The sequence below is a fragment of the Malaclemys terrapin genome, chromosome 4 (assembly GCF_027887155.1).
Source record: "Malaclemys terrapin pileata isolate rMalTer1 chromosome 4, rMalTer1.hap1, whole genome shotgun sequence".
NCBI lineage: Eukaryota > Metazoa > Chordata > Testudines > Emydidae > Malaclemys > Malaclemys terrapin.
In genome coordinates, this window is record NC_071508.1 from 138,846,879 (window position 1) to 138,865,960 (window position 19,082).

At 43.9% G+C, this 19,082-nt stretch overlaps 1 protein-coding gene across 1 annotated transcript in view; it reads left to right on the top strand.

Moving 5' to 3' along the window:
- KCNH5 (potassium voltage-gated channel subfamily H member 5) overlaps positions 1-19,082 on the top strand; it is a 227,699-nt gene that overhangs the window by 67,011 nt on the left and 141,606 nt on the right. The window contains exon 7 of the mRNA XM_054027148.1: positions 3,051-3,480. Within this exon, the coding sequence (XP_053883123.1) occupies positions 3,051-3,480 (430 nt within the window). The remainder of the gene's footprint in view (positions 1-3,050; positions 3,481-19,082) is intronic.

Consider the following 19,082-nt stretch of genomic DNA (forward strand, 5'->3'; position numbering starts at 1 on the left):
CTTAGTGCATGAACCGCTACTGCATGAGTTAAAAGCCAACTGCTTCTTAGCTAAGGCTGTAGAGCAGACTCATTTAACTCTCTCTCTAAGTGGTCTCAGTGCCACTAGATGGGACAGAACACCACACCCAAGGAGGTGTGTGGGTTACGTAAGCTCTTTGGGGCAGGGACTGTCCTTTTGTTTGTACAGCACCTTGCACAATGGGATTCAGGTTAATGACGAGGGGTCCTGGAAACTACAGCAATACAGATAATAAATAAGAATAATAAGACACTCCTGAGTTTTAATCCGAGCCTGACAGTGGACTGAATCTCTGGTTCAGTCTCTCCATATGTAAAAGGGGAATAATACATACCTACTTGAAAGAGGTATTGGGGCCTGTAATGGGGTGTACTTCCCTTTAAACCTAAGCGGGGTGTGGGTGTGGGCAGAAGACCCCCATCCCAGGGATATTGGTGTGAACACAGGCACGGAAACTGGCTGAACGAGGAAGAGAGGAGGTGATTCCAGGCAGTTAGCAGTGGGATGGGAAGACTGTTAGTTTAAGGTCCTGGGATCAGGAGCCCTATACTGCAGGCTGGGGCAGGGCTCCCCTCCCGACCAATCAGGAGGAGCCGTCAGAAGGAGAGGAGTGTACATGCTGCTTTCCCTCTCGGAACATTGCGTGCGCTGAAGGAAGGCAGAGCTGGCAGGCTCGGTGGTTAGCAGGAGCTTTGGAGACTATGGGGTTGCTATGACAGATTTTGTGTTTGGAGGACTATCTTGAATTACTTTGGGCTACTGACCCATTTTCTCAGGGTTACCACCAACCCTCCCCTGAAAGACTATAGGGCACTTCTAAGGGGCCCCAAAGAGAGGGGGCAGACAGGGTGCTGTGGAAACACCTCTGGCCACAGGAGGGAGCCAGGCAAATGGTGTCCCCACTACAAGGCCCTATTCTGCAGGGACTTTCTCCCATTCTCTTCTTTTTTCCCGTTGATTTCACAGAAGGTGTTTGGAACTTTTCGGGATCAGGCCTATAATGTGTAAAGTGCTGACTTCGGTGGAGTGACACCGCGGATGAATTTGGTGCAATGTAGTATCATAAGAATATACTCCCTTTTTAAAAAATATGTGTATTGGGGCTTTTGCTTTGTGGGTCTCTTAGACTGTAGTTGGGCTGGGTCCAGCCCAGTGCTCAGTGAAGTCAGTGGGAATCTTTTCCATTTACTTCAATGGTTTTGACATGAGGGTCACAATGTGCCATGGCCCAACGGGACTAGAGCCCTGTGCGGATACAAAGTTTGTATTCACATCCAGTCCACAAACATGGTCTGTGGATATAAAGTGGATATCCGCAGATTTTCAGCGCTCTACCAATAATCACGTATTACAGAGAAAACGAACAGGCATCTGCTCAGTTGGAAATCAGAGTAAGGATACCTTGTGTAAAATTGAAAGAACTTAAATGCAGAATATAGTAATCAAAATTGGAAAATTCCACTTCCTTTCTTAGTATCAGTCATTGTATGCATTCCAATGCAGTTATAGATCTTCAATTTAAGGATTTGGGGATCTGAAACAAAGTGACTGAATTTGAAAAACGTGCTGGATTTAAAAAACAAGACCGTTGTCTAATGTATGAATCTAGAATATCAGTCGCAGGTTACCCTTCAAATACAGTCTGTGATAGGAGACACAGATGCATAAGGGGAATAAGGTTTTTTTGATGCTAATATTAACTACAGGAATTCCAGTATTTTACAGTTTGATAATATAATTAGCTAATGTTTTGACTAGACTGATTCAATAATGATGCGTAGAAAAGTGCAATTTAATCTTGGCACAGAAACTTAGAATGTTTGCCTCATTGCATTCTGTGTCTTAATTTCTATTTTAAATTAAATGTCTGTGACTTCTTAGTATTTTATATTAGAAATCTTTCTTTGTACAGCTTCTATTTTGAATCACTAATTAATTTAATGCAAAAGTTAGTTATATCATGGGATTACAATAAATTGGGAGCTTTATTTTTCTTCTGTTCTGCATGTATAACTTTCATTAAAACCATTGTGAATCATACTTGCATTCAGGGGGATATACACACTTTCTGCTCCTTCCCAAATGTTTCCGTTACTTTTTAAACATTTCTCTGTGCGTCTATTTCCTAAGTATTTGCTTCCATTTATTTGTACTTTACTTGAGTAAAAAAAAAAAAAAATTACTGTATGGAAATACCTACACTGTCTGTTGACCAGCAAGTAAATTATCTTTCGTCTACATTTCTGACTAGTGGCTCTTGGTGTATCTGATACCCACTAAGCAGAGCAATTGGCGGTCAGTGATTAGGTAAGTATCCCGCCCTCAGAATTAGCGAGCTATCTATATGGGTAATGAGGACATCCACATTACATTGGATGCGACTACAAATAATAAGGGATGTGTAATCCCTCTTGTTTCAGGACGTTGGCCAGCCACTCACTGATGGGTGGTATAGTAGAAGTTTCCCTGGTCTGCAGGTTATTCCATGGCTGTCCTTTACAAGTTTTCTTGCACCTTCCTCTGAAGCATATGGCACTGGCTACAGGATATTGGACCAGATGGTCCATTGGTTGATCCAGTATGGCAATTCTGTGTTCCTATTTACTGTCCTGCAGGGGGTACAATTCTTTGATAAACCTAGAGAAGCCTCCTTCTCAATTGTGTACTTAAATTTGGACCTGTTCCCACTGAAATCTATGCTAAACCTCCCATTGACTTAAAAATGGTAGAGGACTGGGCCCTTAGCCACTTATATTAAACACACCTGCTGTTTCTTATTTGCTTCCTAATGCTATTTCAGTACTCATAAGAGATCTGATATGACCTAGCTCATTGGCTTGTCTAGTAAGCACTGAACTTGACCTAGCCGACTGAGGTTTTTGTGAGTTTACAATCTTCTGTTGTCTAGAACGTTAAAGAAAAATATTTATGGAAGGGTTACTCAGGGCAAATGTGGGAGTGGCTGTGTTACATGCTGTTTTACTCAATAGCGTATTTCTGATGATGTAATGAAACTTATTCTTTTCTAGGGGATCAGCAGCCTTTTCAGTTCCTTAAAAGTGGTGCGACTTCTACGCCTTGGTCGTGTTGCCAGGAAATTGGACCATTATCTGGAATATGGTGCTGCAGTACTAGTGCTGTTGGTCTGTGTCTTTGGACTAGTGGCCCACTGGCTAGCCTGTATATGGTACAGCATTGGGGACTATGAAGTTATAGATGAAGTCACTAATACAATCAAGACAGACAGCTGGCTCTACCAGTTGGCGTTGAGTATAGGGGCACCCTATCGGTACAATACCAGCGGCTCAGGGCAGTGGGAAGGAGGCCCCAGCAAAGACTCATTGTATATATCCTCTCTCTACTTTACCATGACAAGCCTTACAACAATAGGATTTGGAAACATAGCTCCAACCACAGATGGAGAGAAGATATTTTCGGTGGCCATGATGATGGTTGGCTGTAAGTAGAATCATTTTATTTTATTTTGCATGTAGATCTTTGCATTAATACAGTAATAAAAGAGAAATATTTAAACTATATGGATTGGATCGTTGTACTGTTAACAATTAGTTGCATTTTCAGCATCCTATGCTTGGCATCAGCATTCTTGACACATCGAGTATATTTTAGCATCTTCCACTGCAGATAAATAACCAGGGAATAAAGCTGAAACCTCAACTGAAAAATTGAACAATTTTATTGTCCGAGCTTGTGATTAGGTTAAGTATGATCACTGTTGTATAGTGAGGCTAGGATTTCTTTGCATTTTTAAAGATAATTTTGAGTAGTCTTAATTTGAATTTGGTTAAAATTTGCACACACACACACACACACTGATGGTGCCCAGCTGAAATTAGCCCATAGTATTAAAACAATCAAGGTGTCCTAGCTGTTTTTCAAAAAAGCATGATGATTGCATAAGGTGGTTGTGCCTTTATCACATTGGCTTGGTTTTACTGTAAGCTCTATTTTTATCTCCGGAGAACAGTAACTTTTGTCACCATGGAAGCTGGAGGTAGAGGAGATCATTGCAAGATACTATATTGTACCTCTTCTCACTTTCCTGCTATTTCGCAGTTCCTCTAAAATGGCTTTAAAATGACAGTACAAAGGACTATTTCTTGTTTTATGCTGTCTAGGCAAGAGCACCGGACAGTTCTTTTGATGAAGAATCATCTTCAAAATATAGCATCGTTTGAGTAGCTGGCAAACGATAGCAGGGGATTGTTGAAAAATGTAATAAATATTAATATAATATGGGTGAAAGAGGGAAATATTTTACTGTTTAATAATCATAATACTTGGCACTTCTACTAATGCTTTACATTGTCAAAGCTCTGTACAACCACTAAGTGATTATATAACAAGGATGCAAACAAAACCTTTCTAATTAGGATCTGCTTAATCTCTTTGCTAATTAACTCAGCTAACACCTGGGTCCATCTTTCAAAATACTGAACTGTAAAAAGCAACTTTCTTAAACTCCTCAGCTTATTAAACCTATTTACTATTTTTAACACGTTCAGTTTGTTTTTAAGATTGGGGGAATCAGCAATCTGACTGCATGTCTACAGTGTGGTGTCATACAATTTGCTTTTAATGAGTTTTTTACGTAATGTGTTTCAGTTAACCTTGCAATCTATAAAAATCAACTCCCCAAAGCTAGATCATTATTGAGCTACTGTGTATATGACATAGAAAATACACAGGTGGTGATTAGCTGAACATTTTTTGTCGATGGTGTTTGATACTATGTATGATACAGATGTCTGAGTATTGGGACAGTAGAATGATTTTACAGCATCTTAAATATTTAAATAATCTTATTTTCCTTGCTTTTTCTGGAGAGCTCTAATGCTGTGCAGAGGAAGGGACTTTCACAGGTAATTGAACAACATCATTAAATGACCTGGGGCAGGGCAGGAGCGGAGGACATGGGGCTTGTCATCTTCTTCGCATTTCCTGCAACAGGGCACATTGTTTTTACATTCTTCTCTGAAACATGTGATAGAGATATGAAAGATACATGCTGGAACCAAAGGTTTGATATTAACAAAAGTCTTTGCCCATCCCAGAGGCTGATATCGACAGTGATCCTAAGTGTTATCAAAGTGACACACAGGCTGGGCACATCACTATCATTGCAGAACTTTGGGCTGTATAAGTAGGGGCATTGCCAGCAGATCGAGGGACGTGATCGTTCCTCTCTATTTGGCATTGGTGAGGCCTCATCTGGAGTACTGTGTCCAGTTTTGGGCCCCACACTGCAAGAAGGATGTGGAAAAATTGGAAAGAGTCCAGTGGAGGGCAACAAAAATGATTAGGGGGCTGGAGCACATGACTTATGAGGAGAGGCTGAGGGAACTGGGATTATTTAGTCTGCAGAAGAGAAGAATGAGGGGGGATTTGATAGCTGCTTTCAACTACCTGAAAGGGAGTTCCAAAAAGGATGGATCTAGACTGTTCTCAGTGGTAGAAGATGACCGAACAAGGAGTAATGGTCTCAAGTTGCAGTGGGGGAGGTTTAGGTTGGATATTAGGAAAAACTTTTTCACCAGGAGCGTGGTGAAGCACTGGAATGGGTTACCTAGGGAGGTGGTGGAATCTCCTTCCTTAGAGATTTTTAAGGTCAGGCTTGACAAAGCCCTGGCTGGGATGATTTAGTTGGGGATTGGTCCTGCTTTGAGCAGGGGGTTGGACTACATGACCTCCTGAGGTCCGGTCCAACCCTGATATCCTATGATTCTATGAACTATCCAATGGAATTGGTGATTGGGATTGTGGGGATCAGGGTGAACTGGGACAGAGCCTGAAAATCTGCATGTACAGAGAATGAACAGCGAGGGGGCCAAATCCTACCTGCCTTTTTCAAGTGTCTAATCTCATTGGCATTGGTGTAGCTACTCATGTGAGTAAGGTGAGCAGGATTTTGCCCATAGAAGGGAGGTACAGGGAGCAGAACCTAATTTTTTATCTATATTTTAAAATTAAATCAGTAGAAGTTTGGGTCTTTTGCAGATTTAATAGTGAATGCTTGAGGATCTGATTGTCAAAGATGAGCCCATATAAATCTACATGCCCAATTGTGTGGACCTAATTTGTGCATTCAGGTATCATAATTGTGAGTGCAATGTAAACTTAAATCTAAATAAAACAAATGGGTCGCTTGATTGCTTACATGGCTAGTTAGCCATCTAACTAGCCATGCCTGCTTGCAAATATCAGGCTTGTGCTTTGCAGTCATGGTATATGCGTACACTAATTAGGCCTGCTGGATTGTGCGTGTGTATTTGAGTGTGTACATCATCGACAATTTGACTGTATGAAAACCAAAAAGGAGCTATACAAGGAAGAAAGCATGCAGGAGAAACTGTAATAAGCCAGAAAAGAACTTTTTTCTTTGGGAGATGCTAAACTATAGTGCTAATCCTGTAAATGTTTGCTAATACCAGTAGTTTGGTATTGGCAACATTTTTCTAACTGCCAAATAAATGTCTTAAGCTTAGCATTGGAAACAGAGATAGTAATTCATCACAGTCCCAATTGCCTACGCATGCAATCTTCAGCTATGAAATAAATTCTTTGCTGTATTATCAACAAGCAGTAACGTGTGCAAGCCAGAAGTTTGCTATTTTCAATAGCGAAGTTATCTGGAAGAGGAAAGTGTATCTGGAGAGATTATATGAGTGGCCAGCATTACCAAAAGGCATACATTTCAAAACTAATGAAGCGTTAAAGCTGTGCAGCTGACAGCACAAATTTCCCTATGGAAAAACAAAGTGAATGTGTAAAAAGCAACAGAGGGTCCTGTGGCACCTTTGAGACTAACAGAAGTACTGGGAGCATAAGCTTTCGTGGGTAAGAACCTCACTTCTTCAGATGCAAGAATGTGGTTGGCTGTACATTTAACAGATCTTTGGTCACCTGGCTGTTCACTGCGGTCACGTTTGGCAGGTTGTTTAGTCTTTCTGAGAGAGATCACCTTTCCTTTTTCAGGAGAGAGTGCTTTTAACAACTACGCTCCTGGAACATACCTTGGCTATCTCTTTGACTTACTCAGGCCATCTTGGTGTTTAATGCTAAGTTAAAAACAGTTTTGTTTGCTGCGTCTGAACTTTTAAAAAGATAAACTATAATAAACAGTGCTGCTTTTATTGTAAGGCACCTGTGACTCTTGAGTGAAGTTTGTGCTGTATAAATGTGTATTTTGTTTTTGTTGTTTCTGGAGGCGGAAAGTGCATTGGGAATTCAGTTTATTATAGCTCATTTTGCTTTGATTAGGTCATTGCATCTCCTCTACTGCACAGATTGGAGAGAGCGGATATGTCTGTCAAGTCTCTTGCCTGAAGCAGCGCTATCTTATCCTGCATGAGGGACCTTTCCCTCAAGCCGCCCATTATCTCCTGGCAACTTACGCTCTCCCCTTATGTGTTCCAATTTCCCCCTTTGTGATTTCCTCCGACAAAGTCCCTGTTATACTAGGTCTGCAGTTGATGTCATAGAGTAACTGAATGGGTTTGGTCAATTTCACATAATTGAACATGCTGGGTAAGGAGCCTGAGATGTGTGACCAGGAATGTGAAACTTACCAAATCGGGTGACTTTCATTTTGAAATCCATGGGTTGGGGTTGAAGACCCGGTTCTGCAAGATCCGTACAGGAGAGGTTCTGAGAAGAAAGAACAATAGTGAGGGAAAGAGGCAAAGAGGAAAAGGATAGAGGGTAAGGAGGAAGATGGGGTTGCATACCATGCAGAAAGCAGAAGAGCCATCAGAAAACAGAAAAGAGCACTGGGATGAACAGGGAGGAGGAGGAGGAGGATTAGGGACAATGCTTCAGCACAATGCTTCACTCCTTTGCTGCCAGCAGCGGAAGGATCATCCTTGGTTAGGGCACTAGCCTGAGACTTGGGAGATCCTGGGTTCAGTTCCCGACTATGCCGCAGACTTCCTATATGACTGCAGTCTCTCTGCCTCAGTTCCTCATCTGTGAAATGGGGATAATAACACTTCTTTCCCTCACAGAGGTGCTATGAGGCAAAACACCTGTGAGGTGCTCAGATTCTACAGTGCTGGGTGGCCACAGAAGTAACTAAGATGGATAGAGGCAGAGCTGTGGAAACTGCCACTTCCCTCCCCTCTCTCAATCGCATTTCAGCTCTGGCTGAACTATGTGGCCAGATCTAGGCACACAGGCATTGATCAGCTCCTATCTCTGCTTAGCACATGCTAGTGCTCAGCTCTGCTTTGGCGGGAAAGAGGTGGTGGGTAAAGAGCACACGAGCAGCAAAGCCGGTTCTAGGGGCGGGCTCTGGAACGAGGTGGGTTGGAGGGAGGAAGTGACGCGGGTCACGAAAGAAGGAGAGAAAACAAGATGGTGAATGTTGGGAGCATTGGGAGTAACCAAAGCCATATCTCCCTCCAGCACCAAGAAAATCATCCTGTGCTGCCTCCTGCTCTGGAACTTGGCAGCTGTGGATGAAATGGGAGGAGAGACAACATGGTATCCTTCCTGCCCATCAACCTGCAGAATCCCCAGCCGATGAAGGGGTGTGATGGGTGTGTGATGGGCTGCTTGGCTGTCTGTGACACCATGCCTTGGGAACCTCTTAGGTATTACTGTTGCCTTTATCAGCATGAAATCTCAGAGACTTCCCTCTCAGAGAGTGCCTGGTGTGGGCAGGGAGGAAATAAATGGCTTCTGAGGGAGCCATTCTGTCCAAGAGCCTATGGAGGGGCTGGCCCATGGATTTCCCCACAGAGTCTGGAATGCTTGTGCTGTTGTGTGGCCCTGCCTTCTTCTCAGATCTACCAACCACTCCTCTCTACTAGAACAACAAGGAGTCTGGTGGCACCTTACTTCTGGGCCTCCTGGCATTGTCCTGGTGGGAGCAGGCCATGGCTTGCTCCTGTAATCAGGAGCCCACAGTCCGTCCCACTATTTCACATACAGGTGAACATCTCAAATGGGGCAGCACCAAAGTTCAATGTTTGCCTCTCTGCAGGGATTACAGTGCTGCAGGGTTTCCTTCAATAAGTGGAAGATCATAGCCGTGTTATTGAAGAACACCTGAGACAATGAGTGAGTGCTTAACCGTGTCTGCTCTATCTCTGAATATGAGACCCCCAGAAGAATCTCTTGTTCATGCCTTAGCCCTCTGAAGAGCCTTGAAGTTCTGTTTGGCCATTCTACCTCTGAGCGGGTATTGTAAAACATAGTCCAGGCTTCCCTTGAGAGTAAAATATAGGTGGGGTTGTTTTTTTGTTTTTTTTACATTGACTCATCCTTAAAAGAATCACTGGGTTTAAATTACAGAGGGCAAAGTTTGCTAATTCAAGCTAGTTTTGTGATGGCTCATCATAATTTATGTGGTTGTAAACCTCCTGTAGAAGCTTTGCCTATTTCTAGTAGTTACTGCAGCAATTTCCACAAAGCGCAGTTACAGACTATTATCATGTGAGTTGCTATCTGCCTTCAAAGGTCAAAACGATGACAATTCTTTTGGCACTAAACATATACAGCGCAATGCCTTGCATCTGTAAATTGGAAACAGTGAAAACATAATCATTTACTGTAGTCATGATTCAGCCTTGTTACGGTTCGTGGGAAGCTTTCATTTCAGTAACATTCCCCTAGTTTAGTTTTACAAGCTGGAGAGACATTTATTGCAGAAAGTGGGTCAGGTGTTCTCATCTGATACACCTTTCCGTGTAAAAGAGCCCTTCCTAATGAGCTGTGAGTGAACTGTGCTGAAACAGGACCTTCTGAAGGCTGCAGCTCTGCTTCCTACACATCAGGTTTGCTTTTTCTCAGGTTCAGATCTCTTGTTTGGGAGTGTGGTGTGGTCTGCTTCCAGTGCTAAGATAAGTTGTTGTTGCTAAAAGCCAGCAAATAATTCATTCCAGAGTATTCTTTTATTGTTCAAGTGACGTTAGTCAGTTCATTTTCGGCACACTGGAGTCAGCCACGTGGGTGCTGTGGGCGTGACCCAGGCAGGGTTATCTAGCAAATGTGTTAAGCAGTGGCAAAACCTGTACACCAGTTGAGCAGTGTATGATGCCTTAATTGGAAGCTTGTCTGGCAGATTTCCAGGCGAGCAGTCCCAAGGGTCTGTAGAATTTAGTTTTAATCCCTATGAAAATATATGTAATAGAGCAGCTCCCAGGAAAAATCATTACCAGCCATGGAGATTAAATCATACTTTACACAGCAACAAATAATAGCAGGCTTGCAATGGAATATGAATGAGGAGGATTTATGTCTGCAGGAATGCACTGGACTGTATGTTTAACGATGAATAAAGTGTAGCACTCTGAGGGCTCTACTGTCTCATACGACGGTTTGTCCTATGTACAGAAGTTTCTTCCTTCTGCTTCTCCCATCAGCAATGGGAGGTGTGGGAGGGACATGATTCCTTCCTGCCCTCCCTGGGCTTCTCCTCCTGGGGCAGTAGGAGGCTTTGACCTCTCTACAGCCAGTGGAGGCCTCATGCCTAACGCTCCCTGGCCAATTTGCGCATGTCTAAACTGCATTGTAAATGCGGGTCTGTGGGACCTGCACTTGTGGACTCCATGTTTCCAAGTCTTCAAACGACATTTTAAACCTAGGTTTACAGTTGCTGGATCTGGGTCTGACAACCATGCTACTGCATCCATACTGCACTACACAGACTCTGTGCTTCGGGACTGCGGCTGGAGCTGAGGCCACACTGCAAAAGGACAGAGCTTGGACTTGAGTCGCAGCAGGACTCCTGCTAGGACCCAGGTCCTGAGTGCTTGCTGACCTGAGTCAGAAAGATTTGTGTGATGGGGTAGGGAATTTTGAGCTCAAACCTGAGCCTGAGCCCAGGTTTACAATGCAATATAGACATACCCTTTGAGCCCCTTGGAAGTACAGGGCCAGTGAGTGAGAATGGGCAGGGCCCTTTGCAGTTCCTTTAAACAAGAGCAGTGTGAACTGACAGATAGCTCTAGTTGCTGCTGTTAAAATGTGTCTTATGCATAGCACCCAAAATTCTGACAGGCACATGGACAGCCATCTGTTCACAGAGACATATGGGCTAGGTGGCTGGAGGGCTGGTCTGCAAATCCTGTCCCTTGAAGGAGGTGGCATGTAGGCTGGCATTATAGCTCGCCTCCTTTCCTAACAGTTTCTTGAACACAAAACAGAGATCCTGCTCTGCTTCTTGATCTAGGGGAGGGAGCTGCCTACATGGTTTTCACTTCCACTCACTTCCCCGTACTGTGCCCCAGGGCAGGATTGAGCCCGTTCTCACTTGTGGACACTTGACTGTATTGCAAAACCTGAAACTACCGTGTAGTTTGGCACCGCTCCACTTGATTGGCACCTGCCCAGGGAGACTCAGAACTGGAACACCAGGAGTGCTGCAGGTCAGGATTGAAGTGCAGTGGTAGAGCTGTGTGAGGGACTTGCACCACCAGTAGCTTTCCTGCAGTATGCCTGGCTAGTCTCTCACAAGCACAGAATTCTCCCAGGAAAGGATACATTACAGAACTAAACTCTGCCCCAGTGAAATGTTTCGAAGGCATGGCACTTTCTAAAAATGGCCAAACACGTTATGTGTATGATGGTGCCTATTGTGAACAACTGATGATGGCCCTCTGAAAAAGGTGGAGCAGAATTGCAACCATTCTGTTTGGGTGTTCTTAGGAGGTGTGTCTTGTAATGACAGGACTGGAGTGTGGGCGACGGGGGCTGTCTTAGTCAGGTTTCACTGCTATTTGCGTGCATTCAACCCTGTGGTAATGGGTACTTTACAAAATAAGATACGCCTGGTTCCTCTTCAGGGAAGGCCTACCCTTTTACCTCCATTTAAGCTGACTTCTTGTCGGGATGAGGTGCCAGTGGGTTTTCTAGGAGAGCTGTTTTGAGTGTCTTTTCTATCTGGCTTAAGCAGGTGCCTGCTTGGTGAGATTTGAGCGCAGCCTGATTACCCTGTGAAGTCAGTTCTGTAAGCGCGGACCCTCCTCCAAGCCTCGCCTGCCCCCAACCATTGCAAGTTCAAAAGTGGGTTCATTCACCTAAAGCATTGCTACTATAGCAGACCTGATAGAGAACAGAGCGAGAAAGAGATGAGCCTAGGTGAGATAAAGGGCAAAGCCCTCTATCTGGACCAGGAATTTGGTTGCTTTCCAACATAGAGTCATGAATTCATGTTGGTTAGCCACATTTAGAGGGCTGCGTGCTGCTGTAGCTGCAGCTTCTGGGTGTTCTTTAGGGTCAGTGCAGATAGAGCAGTCTAGACATGAGATGCATGAATCACTAGCACTAGGCCTGAATCAGAGATAAGGGGTGTAGTAGGATGAAAGGGAAAGAAGGCCTTGCTGGACACTGCTGTAAGGGCAAGGAAGGGTAGTGAGGAATCTTGTGAGGAATTGACCCCACTGCTTTGATTACTGGGGGGAGAGAAGCCTTCTTGTGAGAGGCAATGTCATGGTTTCTGCCAACATCAGTCTCTATAAAACACTCCAATTTTAATCTTTTCCAACCAGGCCATGAATTGAATTGGTGACAGCAATGTAAAAATGTACTGATGACTGAGCAGTTTAAATTAGTCATGTACTGGCATTTGGTTTGATTTCCTTGTTGTGCTGCTGACAGACCTTACCTGTGTTAAGCATGATTGAATTGGCCATCTTGAGTGAAGTCCTGCCGTTAACAGGAGGAGCTGTTCTGGGGTGGTCCAGAGGGGGTTTCATTCATATGCTGCACACCAGAGCCCTTAGGCAGCCATGTCACACACTGGGGTGTTCTCTTCTTCTTGGTAAGGGAGGCAACACATGTCCTCAGTTACCATATGCTGCAGACAGCATCCTGTGTGCTAGTCACCTGCAGGCAGATTTTTAAAGGTATCTAGGTTCCAAACAATGCAGATAGGCCCCTAGTGAGATATCAAAAGGGCACTCCAGCATAGTGAGGAATCTTGTCAAAATTCCACTTGGCATCTATTTACATCTTTAGGAGCCTACGTATCATTGAAAATCTGCCTCTGGAGTATAGCCACACCTCCTTGTTGGCAGACCACACCCTTTTGTGGGTGTGAATGGGTATGATAACTGCTCCCCTTCCATAAAGCTCTCTGAAGATTAGTTTGTAAACCTGTCATGCTTTGCTAGTTGGTAGGGGTAAAGATTCATGCCTACCCTCTAAATGTCAGTATTTCTTGACTTTCTAAAGCTTTCTAGAGCTAAAGGGCTACTGGGTAAAATTTTCAAAAGGCATCTAGATCCCTTGGAAGTAGAGCTGGGTGAATAATGGATTTTTCGGTTTGTTGGCAATTCTGAAAAATAATTTTAAAAAATTGTTTCAGGTCAAACCAAAAAGATTTATTGGTAAATGGAAATTTGGAAAAAAAAAAAGGGTTGAAAGAAACATTTTGTTTCAACAAAATCAAAATGCTTAGTTTCAGCTTCAACCATTTAAATTTTTATTTATTTATTAGTATAATTATAGGAAATTGTGAAACGGAAAGTCATGTTTTGAACCAAAAACTCAAAATCCTTTGAAAATGTTGAAACAAAATATTTTGATCTTTTTGACTGAAACAATTTGGCAAAACCGGTATGAATTTGTGAAATGCTTTGGCGTTGCCAAATCTGCATTTTTCACCAAAAGGAGTTTTGTTTTAAGAATTTCATCCAGCGCTACTTGGGAAAACTATATTTTCACAAGTGGCTAGGTTACTTAGAAGCCGAAGTGCCATTGACTTTCAATTAAATTTAGTGTTCTGCATCCCTAAGTCCCTAAGTCACTTTTGAAAATTAGACGTAGCATCTTAAGTCACATACTTTTGAAATTTTTACTCATCATCAACTTGAATCCTAGTTAGTTAAACAAAAACAAACCACTATGTAGTTCCCAGTGCTACACGTGCCCCTGAATCTCCTGCCAACCTTGTTTCACAACCATATTTTTTTTTATTGTTTAAACATTGTTCTCTTCCCCATTGCTGTGGTGAAAGTCCCATACAAACATCAGGGGTAACTGGCTGACTCTATTCGGGGGAAAAATATAGTCTATATGTAAATATCAAACCAAGCGGACAAGAGATTTCCAACTGGACAGGTCGTGACCTCCTTGCAATCACTTGCTGCCCGTCTAGTGTTGCTAAACGGGAGTTAGGCTCAAGCTGGATCCCATCTAGATTCTTTGGGAATTTCTGGTATGGAAAAGGTAGAGAATCGCTGAACTAGATGCAAAGTGCTGTGAAATGTACAAAGGAGACAAGCTAAAAAAACAGAGCTATTTTTTTCCCCTCTAGTGCTTTGCAATTATAGTGATCTTAGGGGTGTGGAGTGCGGGAGGGGGCTCAGGGCAGGGGTGCAGGAGGGGTGCGGGATGAGGCAGGGGGCTCAGGGCAGGGGGTTGGGGTGCAGGCAGGGCCGGCTCCAGGCACCAGCTTGCCAAGCAGGTGCTTGGGGTGGCCATTCCGGAGAGCAGCGGCACGTCCAGCTATTGGGCGGCAATTCAGCGGACGGTCCCACACTCCCGCTCGGAGCGAAGGACCTCCCGCCGAATTGCCGCCGCAGATCGCGATCGCGGCTTTTTTTTTTTTTTTTTGCGCCGCTTGGGGCGGCAAAAACCCTGGAGCCGGCCCTGGGTGCAGGAGGGGTGTGGGGTGAGTCAGGGGGCTCAGGGCAGGGGGTTGGGGTGCAGGAGGGGTTCAGGGTGTGTGCTGCAGCCTGGCGCCGCTAACCTGGAGCGGCTTCATGGTGGCAGCAGCATGCACCGGGGCCAGGGCAGGATCCCTGCCTGCCCTGGCCCTGTGCTGCTCTGGCACCACGTCCCTACAGCCCCTGAAGGAGGGGGGGCAGAGGGCTCCGTGCACTGACCTTGCCTGCGGGTACCTCCCCTGAAGCTCCCATTGGCCGTGGTTCCCCATTCCTGGCCAATGGGAGCTGCAGGGGACAGTGCCTGCAGGCCAGGGCAGCGCGCGGAGCCCTCTGCGCCCCAGGCAGCAGGGACATGGTGCTGGCTTCTTCCAGAAGCAGCGGGGGGCCCGCAGCGCCACGGGGGTGGCAATCCCGTGGCCTGGATCCAAAGCCCTGACAAGCTGGTTCCGGCCCACGGGACATAGTTTTCCCACCCCTGTCTTAGCTGTTACCTGTAGCAATAGCAGGTAAAACACTTTCAGACAGAAGAATGGTTTCAGGGCCATTTTCAATTTTGCAACCTTAATGTTCTCTAAACATACCATAATATTTTATATGAAATTCTCCTCTAGCTGTTGAGGGAAGAGTCAGACTGTAAAAGAACAAGTAGCGTAAATTAAACAGCAGTAGAGTTACTCCTAGAAGTCAGAAGAATTGAAATAAAAGAATCGGATCATACAGCACTCTTTCATGAGTATTCAATCCATAAGGATTTTCTTGACAGAAGAACTGTGGGTGTGTACTCTTTTGTTTTGCTTGTGTTCCGTAATGGTGGCAGCTTTAAAAATATTCAGGCAGTTAGTTTGTAGCAAAAACATATGTGCCTCTAATGCAAACAGATGTACACTATAAAACAGCCTCTTTGGGAAGTGTTAGTGGAATTCTTGTGAAGTTATATCTAAAGCAGGGTTATATATACTTTAGTTCTGTTATTATTGGGTTGATTAATTTAAATGGATTTATGGTCTTTAGGGAGAGGGGCAGAGATTAGGAGAGGAAAAAGTGAAGAAATGGTATTTAGCTGTTACTGTACAATGTTACCTAAAATGACTCAGTCGTAGATTTAAAAAGCTGCCCAAGTGTATATGAAGGAACCCCTAGGCAGTGCTTCTGCCTACTTACAGATTGTACAACTGTGCACATGAAATATCCATCTCTAATGATGTGGGGGCGGTGCTCACATTTTTCCGGTATACCCAGATCATCTCTATTTCTCAGTAAGCAAGGGTTTTAATTACCCATCTCGACCACAAAAGACCTACTGTGTTATATTAGGTAACATATATAAACAAATCCTGTGGTATCCCATTAGACCATTTAGCCATAGATCTTTAATTTACAAGTTTAGTTGCAGATCACTTCATTAAATCAAATAGTAAATTGAATGATTAAAACCTCGATCCTGCAGGGAGGATCTGTGTGGGTGGACCCTCTGCAGAGCCCCACCAAAATAAGTAGGGCCCTGCATGAGTGCAAAGGTAATTCCATATAGAGCTTATAGCTGCTTTGGGGCCTTACAGTGGAATGTACATGACTAGGGCCCTACCGAATTTCACAGTCATAGGAATTTAAAAATAATACATTTCATGATTTCAGCTATTTAAATCTGAAATTTCACAGTGCTGTAATTATAGGGGTCCTGATGCAAAAAGGAGTGCGGTGGGGGGAGGATCGCAAGATTATTGTAGTGGGTGTTGCAGTACTGCTAACCTTACTGCTGCGCTGCTGCTGGTGGCGGCGCTGCCTTCAGAGCTGGGCAGCTGGAGAGCGGTGGCTGCTGGCCGGGAGCCCAGCTCTGAAGGCAGAGCTGCCACCAGCAGCAGCGCAGAAGTAAGGATGGCATGATATGGTATTGCCACCCTTCCTTCTGCACTGCTGCCTGCAGAGCTGGGTCCTCAGTCAGCAGCTGCCACTCTCCAGCCACCCAGCTCTGAAGGCAGCAATGCAGGAGTAAGGATGCCATGGTCTGGTATTGCCACCCTTACTTCTGTGCTGCTGCTGGCAGGGCGCTGCCTTCAGAGCTGGACACCCAGCCAACAGCTGCTGCTTTTCGGCCGCCCAGCTCTGAAGGCAATGCAGACGTAAGGGTGGCAATACCGTGACCCTCCTAAAATCTTGCGAGCCCCCTCCCCGCAGCTCCCTTTTCACTCCGGGCCTTCAATTTGACAAACGCTGGTCTCCCCGGTGAAATCTGTATAGGACTGGGTAAACGCACACAAAAGACCAGATTTCACGGGGGCAGACCAGATTTCACAGTCCGTGATGCGTTTTCCATGGCTGTGAATTTGGTAGGGTCCTATTCATGACACATTGACAGGCTTCTGCTTTGTATGCGTATTAGATATGCATTTCAGTTTGCAAACCAGTATTGTCATGTTGTTTCCTTTAAAACCATGTTCTGAAGTGTCCCTAGCCTCTGTTTGCCAGAAGCTGGGAATGGGCAACATGGGATGGATCACTTGATGATTACCTGTTTTGTTCATTCCTTCTGAGGCACCTGGCATCAGCCACTGCCAGAAGACGGGATACTGTCCTAGATGGACCATTGGTCTGACCCAGTGTGGTGGTTGTTATATAATAATGAGCTAATTTTTTCTGCAACAAAGTACTCTAGGTCCCCAATGTATAGGGTTGGGATTGGGAGGAGAGGTGGAGTCCCACAGAGCAGGATTTAAGAAGCAAGCTACAATATGAAAAAAAATTGGAGAGCTCCTAAGGAAATGCTGACCTTTCATTTAAATCAAGGTATTTCCCTGCCCAGATATTGGTCTTGTTAAATGTCAGAACTGGAGAAAAAAGTGACACCTTTGTATGTCTGGAGAGGCTTAAACATCTGAAAATGACTAATCAGCAAAGAGTCCTGTGGCACCTTATAGACTAACAGACGTATTGGAGCATAATGCTCCAATACGTCTGTTAGTCTATAAGGTGCCACAGGACTCTTTGCTGCTTTTACAGATCCAGACTAACACGGCTACCCCTCTGATACTTGAAAATGACTAATGAGTTTGACAGTAGGAAATAAAGTTCCGGTCCAATGGGAGGGAACAGTGCAGTATAGTAGCATTGCAAGTTAATCACACTGTTGTCATGCAATAACACAGTGTATTTAATGTTTATAAAGAGACTGGAAGTTCTTTTGATAGAAGATGCTAGACACTGTAAAATGTGAAGGATCCTATTGTATTTAATGGCCACACCACAACCCATATCAGGTTCCTCAACGTCTGCACATTTTCCTCATGTCTTCAGTCCAAGTGCCATGGGTCTGATGGAATCCAGCCCAAACCCCCCACCTACTCACAGCCTGGGGAAGTCCCCACTTGATGAAGAGACAGCATATCTGTCTTCTTTATCTTCTTCCTTGCAGTGCTTTGTGCAGGGACCAAGTAGGGGGCAGGGCATCCATTCCTAGCTGATGCGAGTGTAACCCACTAATATTTTAGTATTTTAGGAAATAGTGTCAGTATTATTTATTTAAAAGAAGAAATAGAGGGTATTTAGTAACCCAGTAGTGAGTGTGTGTATTTTCTCTCACTTTTAAACAAGTGAACAAAGAAAGAAAAGTAAAAACAATCAAAACCCCAAAATATTTTTAATATAACCAATATAAGCACTTCTGGGTTTTTTTTTCATTTCAAATGTTATCCTTGAAAAGCCTAAAAAAATCCAGCAAATTTTTGAACAGAACAACAATTTTTTCATTTCTTTTTAATTTTTTTGTGAAAATTAAAATGGAATTTTGGACCAATCCTGCTGCCGATGTTTAACCGGTATTAAAATAAGATAGAAATAGGTTATACATATTCTTCCGTGTTGCTGATGTCACAAGTGACATCACTTCTCATTGAGATGGCTCTCATTGCCTGAAGGCTCTGTGATGCCATTTTTTAAATGTAAATTCTTTTCCTGTTCTGAAAAACAGCTCTATACAAATGGCATCTTGTGGTTCCAGGTTTGCTGCTTCTCAATGAAAGACGCTCAGTTTCTGAGCAAAAAAAAGACTAATTTTATATGGCTACAACGCCACATGATTTTTGAATTCAGAATGTCCTTTTTCTGCTCCACATACCCCAGTGCATTTCTCCCCCCTAAAATAGTAATAACCCAAATGAACAAAACTGGAACGGACAAACTGTGTGTGCTCAAGCATCCTGATCATGCTTATTGTGCTTACATCTCTTTCCCCAGCTCTTTACCTCTTCATTGTGTTTTTGGATTGTAAGCTCTTTAGAACAGGGACTGTCTCTTCCTATATGTGTGTAAAACATATAGCAGACTTGGGCCATGATGGCAGCCTTAATTCTGGCATCTCCCTTTCCAGTGCTTGACTTGGCAACATTAAAAATGTTCCTTTAACATACTTTTTGTGCACAATTGCCTAGGTTT